Here is a 9350-nt window from a genome sequence, read left to right as displayed (position 1 = left end):
ACGCTCTTTTTCAATCTATTTCAACTGGAGATCAAATATTTCAGTTTGAAAGCAAAAGAAGGATGAAGTTTAAAAAAATTACAACATCTCGAAAGTCCGTCCATCATAAAGTTAGGTAGAAGTAAGAGAGTTCAAAGAACTTGCTAATGAAAAATGTCAAGTACATAGTTGAGCAAAAAGTAAAGAAGAAACTGCATGCCGGTTACGTTTAAAGAGTAAATTTATGGAATATCGTAGCTCAACGTTGTTTGATACCGGTGAGCGCGTGATTAAGACCTTCGTGCTTCAGCAACGATTTTTTTGCTAGCCGAGCAAAGGCTAAATGAAAGCATTGTACCACTTGCAGATATTGGAGGAGCACAAGGTATTGGACGACGAGATGCGCAAGCAGTTGAAGTTGCAGGCACAGATCCACGCAGACCATCTGCGCGAGGCACTGGCAACGAAGGAACGCGAGATGGAACGCAAGATCAATCGCGCGCTCAACGAACACAAGGAGGAGGAGTCGATTAGAAGCAAGACCCAACTTGCCGCGGTCATCGGGAGGCTCCGAGGACTCGACGAGGCTCTCAAGAGTAAGTACCCATCCTATTCTCTCTCAAGATCGCCGTCGGTCCTCGATCCAAGTTTACAACTTACTGCCTCATCCGATCCACTGCTGCCGCTTTCCGTGATATCTTCCTATCCGACGTTTTTCTCGCTGCAAGCCTAAACTTGTGCCGCCTACGAGATGATTGATGCATTTCTACTTTGTAAAATATTCTTCCAGAGGTTATTGATGTTCCTCGGCACACGTACAAAACATCGTCTCCTTGAAAACTCGGTCAAACGTCAATAATTTTATATTTTTGAAAAGTCGGCCTCTAAAATACTTGGGCTAGATTTACGAGCGAAGAGCGGCAAATTCATTAATTAAACGGGAACGCAGTTAAAATTTGATTGTTCAAGTTCATAGCCAACACCGGTAGGTAGGTGTAGGAGGTCCTGGCTTGAACCAGAACAAACGATGCGGTGAAAAGAGTCTGCTCTGAAGTAGTCGAGGCAAGGGCCAATTTGAAACTTGACTGCAGTTAAAAATCACGCTGCTACATAGTCGTGGTGCACATAGCGGTCCGAAAGCAGTCGTAAAATTTCAAGCGGCATTAGCCGAATGACAATTCGGAAAAACTTGAATTTCCTCCGTCGGAGCAAAGTTTCCAAATCATAAAGCTCGTGGCCCTCGAAGGGTTCGCGGCGTATTTCCATTAATGGCAGAGGGGAGAGCGGCAGATCCGAGCGATTGAAAGCTCAATCGACGGAAGGGATTTCGCTGCTTGGCACTGCTGCCAGGCACAAGTATGAGAAGTCGCGTCGGCACAGACAACCGTCGTCTCCTGGGCCTTCCAACGTTGCATTTCCCGCGGCGAAAGAGATCTTTGCGATATCTCTTTCATCTCGACGACGACCTTTCTTACTCTGCGAATTATCAGCGCATCACGGACTCGCAAATCTGGCGGTTTGATGCGACGTCGATGCCTTCGAGCACGTTTTCCCCTTTTTCATAGGCGATTATATTTCGATCGCTTTGCAGACCAGTTACTTTGTGAGAAAAAAATCTCGTCTTTTATTGATTAAGAAACAATTAAAATTTGTGCATTATATTGGGAATGCTGACAAAAAATGCCTCATTGTTTTGCCAAAGCTTTGGCCATCTCGATCAGTTCGACCCTCGCAATTTTTGCAGAAGGAGTGTGCGGCAACTTATCCAGAAATTTAACTCCGGCCCATAACTTCTTGTATTCTCCAAGCGTAGCGCTTAGCGCTATTAACTCCTCTTCTGTCACCTGAGGAAAGGGCCGAAAGGATTCATTAGAACTATAATAGGTCATTTACAATAATGATCAGTTTAAAGGTCGAGCTAGCCCAAGTTTTTCTTTTCCTTCTCTCCCATCCCTCCTCTCTCTCAAAAATAAATAGGATATGATAATGAAGTAGAGTTATTGACTCCAGCCTATTAATTATGCGTTGTCATTGGCTCGTTAGCGTAGTGTTGTAGTAATCTCAGCTTACCTCGCTGTTCTGTGCTTTGACGACGAAAGCCACCGGGCGTTCACCGTCCAATTCGTGTGGCATCGGCACTACCGCCACTTCCATCACAGCCGGGTGGCTAAGTAGAACTTCTTCGATTTCTGACGGGGAAATGTGATAAGCGCGAAATTTCATCACCTGCTTTAACCTTTCCACGATAAACACCTCGCCGTTCTCATCGTAATAAGCTTTGTCACCCGAGTGTATCCAGCCTAGTTAATGTCAAAACAAAAGCTTACTTCTATGACTTTGTATCGAGATTATACAGTTTCTCAACACTCTAATTCTTTTATTTTGTTTTTTTAAGTACACTTTCAGTAGAAAGACATTTTTTTAAATAGAAGATGACAATCTTTTTTATCACGAACCTTCTTCGTCGATAGTTTCCTTGGTGGCCTCGGGATTTTTGTAATAGCCGAGCATCATTGTCGGGGACTTGCAGTAGAGTTCACCCGGTTGGTTCGGCCCGAGCGCCTCACCCGTCACCAGGTCGACCATTTTCACTTGCACGTGCTCTATTACGAAACCACTCGAGTCGACTCTTTTGCGCTTCTCGTTTTGCATTGTAGCCGTACCTCCCAGCTCGCACATTCCTGCTTTGAATAATTACCAATTCCTTGTTAATTTCCTTTCATTTCTCGCTTTGAGTTAGGCGAGCACTTTTTTTCGAATGACTTATTTTACCGTATCCTTGAATAACTAATGTGTTGGGCAGGCTGTTCTGAAATTTTTCAAATACTTCACGATTGATCTTTGAACCCCCTGTCTGTATCAATTTCAGTGATGGAAGATCGTATTTTTTAAATACATCTGCTTTGTTAAGCACGTTTATCATATCTGTGGTGATGAAGAGCCATGATATCTAAAATATATATTTAAATTTAAAAAATATCTTTATTCATGAACATATTTAATATTTTTGCGCATTTTGAAGCAATTTTAAGTAGACCTTATGTTTCATAATGACTTTGCAAGTTTCTTCTGGATCAAATTTGGCGTGGAAGATTCTAGTCGATTGAAGTAAAAATAATTGCAAAGAAAAGTAAACTGCGGTCAACCAGTACGGTGAAGTGTACCATAACATCACATCGGTTTTTTTTGGAAGCCTAGCGAATCTCAAAATGTTTTTGGAAAATGTGTTGTACGAATGTACGATACCTTTGGGCAATCCGCTCGAGCCAGAAGAGAAGATAATCAAAGCAATATCGTTTGAATTTTCCACTTCTACTACTTTGAAGTTTTTAACTTCTTCTTCGGTTTGTTGTTTCATTATATCATTAAGAGACTCTAAACTCAAATGGTCTCCGAATGTTATGAATTTCGTATTAATATTCTCTAACTTTGCTGCTTCTACAAGTATGTCAACCGCATTTGCGCACGTAAACATGATCTTAGGCTGTGTCAGTTGCAGTAGATGACGCGCTGGCTCTAAAATTACGAAAAAAAATTCTACTTTTCCTACTGTTATAAATATGACGATTCAATAAACTAGTGTTATTTAGCGCGCTTCGCGCGCTTTTTTTTAATGTTTTACTATTATTTATTACATTATTTGAATCTTTTACATGTCAACTTCAAGATTTCAATGGACACGAATAAGTCATGTTGTTTAAAATAGACTACATACGTCAATATTTATTGATGAATAAAAATAGAACATGCACCCATTTTTTTCTCAGAAATCGATGAACTTTTACTCATTTCAAGATATATCGGAAAAATTATTCAAAAGATTAATTCGACCTAAGATCAATAATGCTATTATACTATTATACTATTATTCAATAGTAGTGATTATGGCTCTAATCTTATATTAGTATGAATAATACATTTAACATCATGTACTTTTTGCTGCCACTATGAAAACACCCGTGAATATTCTTCTAATTTAACGGGTTTAACATTTTGATAATTAATTTCCTTTGTTCGCATACATTTTAATTTAAAATATACAAAAGATAAATACGTAGTCTCTATTTTATTTTTATTCATTCTCTTTTTCTTTCTACCAAATTTTAACACAACGATATTGATTGTAGTATCAGAGATGGTTATAAAATTAACAATTTTTACAAATAATTTCAAAACATAACGTATTATGTTCTTAAACCAATTTACTAACATATTTCCATTCTTGCAGTTTATTATCCATGTTAATTATTCATAAATTGAATTTATCGCTAAAATAGAAATCTTACACTCTTTGATATATAATAATAATAATATTTCAAAATATAGGAAAATACAAAATTTCGTTCTATTTTTGCATCAACAAATCGCAACGCTGGATGTCAGCGACTCATCTTTTTTTAAAGATAAGATAGGAATAAAATATGTAAAAAATATAAAAATAAAAAATAAAAATAAATATAAGGCAAGGATAAGGATAGGACAGAACCATCAGCTGCGCCGGACAATTTAATTTTGTTTCTTTTTTAACGTATTGGTTCATGGTATCAAGCTTTCCATAGGATTTCTCCATATCAACAGATATATTATTTTAATTTAACTGTTTTTTTCATTGTTCATCTGAAATCATTTGGAGAGTTTGTTTACATTTATAAATTAAACTTCAAAATTTATTTAAAATAAATTAACGGTGTCGACTGCACCGAAATAAATTCGCAGAATTTCATATAAAATATCAATTTACCATTCTTCTCAATATTGATCATATTTATCCGAAGCTAAACTTTACAATAAAGATATATTCAATTAATTTATATGTCGAATAAATAAATGCAATTGAAGTGCATTAAGATTACTTTATCGTATTTTTTAAAGGTTAGGCCATTGAGAGAATGTGGAAGTCATTTACAGTTTAATGCCTACAAATTATTATACTTATTTGTATTGATAAATGGAAAGTACTTCGATTTATTATTATGACCGATTTACTCATTTGTGACACACATGACGAAATTCAGTCAATCAGGTCATAAATAAAATTACTTCACTCAGCATCACTTTTTCATATAGGAAAATAAAAATATATAGGTTTAGATAAACTTTACGCGTTTTTACCTTCTTTTTTATTTCTTATTGTTATATCAATATTAAAATATTTAACAAATTACTTTTTTCAAAGGTAGATTTTTCAATTTTTTTTAAAAACCCATATCACAGCGGAAAATGTGTATTAGTGATGAAACACGTTTTCAAATTTATGATTTATTATATCAAAAACTGCAATAAATATAATCTTATACTATTTTTTTTTTCAACGGGTTAATTTATTATTAAACTTTTATTCTACTTTTTGAATAAAGATTGCAACATTACAACTTTTATTTTACACATTCAAAAACCAAATTTTCGATTATTAATAGAAAATATTTAGAGCAATTTCAACCTATATTGTTTGTATGAAACGATTTCTTCGTTGTTAGTTTCATATTATGAGTGTATAAACAATATTACAGTCTACTTTTTTACTTCCTTATCTTCAAAATTATCCGTATGATAAATTATGATGATTTGAATTTTTATTAATAAAATCTCAATTTAAAACCACACCTATATGCTTATTTTCGGCCACATAAGTATATCACGCAATTATCTCTCAGCCATCAGATCACTATATGCTTCAACGTGGCATCCATCACTTTTTTATAAGGGGATTAGTATTTAGTTCAAATAGAAAATATATTAATTTCAATCATTCAATTAAATGTTATTACTCAATGTAACGTCGTGATGCCAAGGATTGTGAGCAGCTCCAATGTAAAAAGTCGCTAGCTCTGGAATGTATGCGTTTAATTGATTATCAGTGCAAATAGATATTACATCGTTGCTTTTTATTCCTTGCTTCTTAAGCCATAATGCGCACCGAATACTGCAGTCTTTCATCTCTGCGAAAGTAGTTTCTTTTCTGGTTTCACTTTCGAGCTATAAATTTAATTATTAGATTCATTGTAATTGAAAAACTATTATCAATTTTTCTTATGTATGATTCACTTTTTAATAATCAAACTTTAATCGTAATTCTTTCTGGGTAATTTTAAATATTTACTGTATAATCCAGTTGATGAAGTATTTGAAAATATTTGAAATTTAAGGCTATTTCATGCTTATCAATACCTGTGAAACATGATTCAAGTTGGCATCAAGCACGGCGAGAATGACTTTTCCGAGGTTATGAGTCTTCATACAGTATGGCTTGGGGATCCCCTTGATAACATTTTTCTCGATAGTGAAACCAACGGTCTTATAAACATTTTCGTAGTCCATCGTTAAATTGGTCAATTCTATTTTCTATGAATCTTTAGTATTTAATACATTCAAACACTGTCTGATCACGTACCGCAAAATTTCGAGACATAACGTCCAATGCGACGATGCCAAATTGTGCTATAGCCGTATCAATTCGCAACATTGCAGAGGATTGTCATTGGCTTATTCCGCAGAGAAAAAAGTGACGAGTAGAAAGGCGGTCTTTTATGAACACTTCTAAAAAATTAATTTTATTGAATAAGTCAATAAATCAATTATTGATTCAAGTTTATCAATTATATCCGTTTAATATCATTGTTCTTATTAACTGCATTATTATTAGCTTTAGCCATTCAATTTAATTTTTGTTGTTACAATTAACGTTAAATATTTACTTTGAAGTTTCTATCTGCGTGTAAACTTGCTGAAAGTACGTCTTACTAACGAGCACTGATCATTGAGTTTAAATCTTAGCTAAAAGCAATAATATCGTATCATGAGAAACATTTACAAGCACAACATTCGTACGAAAGAAAAAAATAAGAACAGGAAACAGCTGGCGTTAAAAAGCAGCTCGCGACTTTAGCAGGTAAAAAGCCTGGCGAGTTGTCGGCTCGTTGGGCGTTCATTACGTATGCGAATGCGGTGGCCGCTTTAGTTTGAACGCGAGACAGCGTAGAGGGAGTGGTACTGCAACGCTAACACCTAGTAATATCCGCGAGCGCAAACCTCGTAGCAGCTGCTGCTACTGCTGCCGCACTCGGACGGAAGTTAATGAAATGCCGCGTGCCTTTCGTCCCTCTCCCCCCTCCCGCCCCTAAATTTTCCGCGCGGTTTAGATATGAGAAAAGTAATGTCCGGTACGACCAACAAACAAAGCGAGCACGAATGAGGAGAAGCGCGCGCAAAAGCTTGCGTTGCGCGTAAACGTACCAACACCTTTAATCGCACCCAACTCAACTCAACCTTTTAATAATGGATTTGATTTTCCGATTTCTCGTTGATATTTCAGTAATGGTCGCATGCACGCGGCACGTATTTTTTGCGTGCTTACTTAAACGAAAGCGTTGTCGGCGTTTTTTGTGTTCAATCTCCAGCTCTTTCACAGCATAATCTATTATTATGGGTTCGTCTAATATTTTTATTGAAACCTTGACGCTTTTGCTGAGCAATCTACACAGCTGCCGTGCGAGTATAAAAATTTTGCCGGAAAATTAAACTTTTTTCATTTATAACCGTAAATCAATTTCTTAATAAAATAGATTACATCGCACTTTCACTCGGAAGTTTCCAGAGTCAATATTATCCATTCTCCCTTTATTACATGTCTTTTTCATCGCGCGAGGTCAAGCAAATAAATGATTTTCTCGGCAAACTTACGATACAAATACTCGTCTGAATGGAATTTTAAAGTCGGGAAAGTGGGGCAGAATATGTGTCAAAGTACTATATGGGAGAAAGTTGGCACGCGAGTAGGTGAGAAGTGTTGCACTAGGGAAAGGCCGTTGCGATAGGCCAAGGGAGAGAACTGTTAACGGGCTACCACTCGAGTTTGTAAATTAGCAAGTTCGCTCGGTGTGGCTAGAGAACAAAGGGGCCCCAGCGATAAATCTTGGACAATAATAGCACCCCTGAAAGTACACCGAAGACGCGCTCTTCAGATACGGATGAATGCAATTTGTTGCGCCTTCAAACCATCTACCAACGAATCGCCGTCAAGACTTACCAGAACTAGTCGTGGCTATATAAACGTGTGCGTGCGCGCGCGTGGCTGTGTGCGTGTGTGTACTGGTGACGAGTTGTTGTGGCCTACAACACTTATATAAATCTTTCTTTCCCCTTTATCGCCTTCCCCGAAAATCGCCTACGCAGCCAACTGTTTTTCACTTTTACCGCAAACTTTTTCTTACCGCGCCAACACTTTATGGCCTATTTTTTCTTGTTTTTTACGACAAATAAGCTATGCCAAGGCACTTGTTCTTTGTCTTTTTCGATGATATCGCGCGAGGAACTGCTTTGATAAGGAATATAAATCTTTCTCGCGCCTTTTTTTGGTAAGCTTTATTTCATAGTTTAATCTGATATACAACACGTGAGAAATATTACTTCGGATCTTGTTCACAGATATAATTATTAAAAAACTAGAGCCACGCGAATAACGAAAATACAATACGTATAATTTAGCTCGAAGGTGAAACTAAATTTAAAGTTTTTAATCCGCTGAAGGGCATAACAGAGCGCAGATAATTGGTTTCGGAAATCACCAGTCGCATTGGAAATCTCTCGCTGCGAGAACTTCGCAACATATACATATACACACAATTATTGGCCTAACCTTTCCAACTGCACAAACTGTAGACTCTCTAATAGCTTTGAATGCCAGAGGCAGTCACTGAAATTCTATTCTCTTTGTCGTATTCTTACGAGGCCTCTACGTAATAATTATCGAAAATGCCCGCGAATGTAAAAATGCTGTCCCGAATAATAAATATAACAATTGTTATTACGCGAATGAAATTGAAAAATAAAATGACAATTCAAGTTAGGTAAAAGAGCTCAAGTTGCTCGTAATTTTCGTTAGCGATAAAATTGCGTATTCCTCGAATGCTGGGTAAACATGAGTTGTTCGCCTAGGCGAATTAGCTTTCAGTGTACTCAAAGTCACATGCGTGAGCGAGGGAGAGAGAGCAGTGGAATTGTAACATTCACTCATCCTAAATTCCAGCAACGCACGGAAAAGGATTCTACGTTCATGTAGAGTCTGTGTTTACTGTACATTCTCCCCAGAGCATTTCAACTCGCGATCAAGATAAATTTTGAAAGGGTGTTATTTTTCCTTATACTCAGTCGTATGCGACTTATATTTAATGAAGAGTGTTAGCGACGATGATAGCACGAAGAAAGAAGCTACAATGTAAAATGTGTTGCTTAATGACTTTTTTTATGGAAACGCTGAATGATCTCAAGCTATAAAAAGGATGTTTCCTCCTATGCAAAGTAGATACTGAGGCTTGTGCAAGTAACAGTAAAACTGGAGACTAATAAGCTAGTATCCGACGGAGAATGTTGCT

At 36.7% G+C, this 9350-nt stretch overlaps 2 protein-coding genes across 2 annotated transcripts in view; one reads left to right on the top strand and one right to left on the bottom strand.

The window, feature by feature from the left end:
- The first annotated feature begins 322 nt into the window (after positions 1-322).
- The window catches only part of LOC131667982 (MICOS complex subunit Mic60-like), a 30491-nt gene continuing 21463 nt past the window's right edge, over positions 323-9350 (top strand). The window contains exon 1 of the mRNA XM_058941768.1: positions 323-575. Within this exon, the coding sequence (XP_058797751.1) occupies positions 323-575 (253 nt within the window). The remainder of the gene's footprint in view (positions 576-9350) is intronic.
- On the bottom strand, positions 1594-6356 carry LOC131667933 (uncharacterized). Its single transcript, XM_058941709.1, has 7 exons — positions 6148-6356; positions 5748-5955; positions 3017-3495; positions 2752-2929; positions 2436-2660; positions 2050-2279; positions 1594-1823 (listed from the first exon to the last, which is right to left on the bottom strand). Exons 1-7 carry the CDS (start codon positions 6295-6297, stop codon positions 1665-1667), a joined length of 1629 nt encoding a protein of 542 aa, XP_058797692.1. The 5' UTR covers positions 6298-6356; the 3' UTR covers positions 1594-1664.

The sequence above is a fragment of the Phymastichus coffea genome, unplaced genomic scaffold (genome assembly GCF_024137745.1).
Source record: "Phymastichus coffea isolate CEN01 unplaced genomic scaffold, Cenicafe_Pcof_1.1 PCOF00072, whole genome shotgun sequence".
Classification (NCBI taxonomy): Eukaryota; Metazoa; Arthropoda; class Insecta; order Hymenoptera; family Eulophidae; genus Phymastichus; species Phymastichus coffea.
This window is presented reverse-complemented; position numbering and strand designations above follow the sequence as displayed.

Coding starts and splice junctions, on each gene's coding strand:
- LOC131667933 (XM_058941709.1), bottom strand. CDS start 6,297: ATGGACTACGAAAATGTTTATAAGACCGTTGGTTTCACTATCGAGAAA. Junction 2,661..2,751: donor ATTAGTTATTCAAGGATACG/GTAAAATAAGTC, acceptor TATTCAAAGCAG/GAATGTGCGAGCTGGGAGGT. Junction 1,824..2,049: donor TCAAAGCACAGAACAGCGAG/GTAAGCTGAGAT, acceptor CCCTTTCCTCAG/GTGACAGAAGAGGAGTTAAT.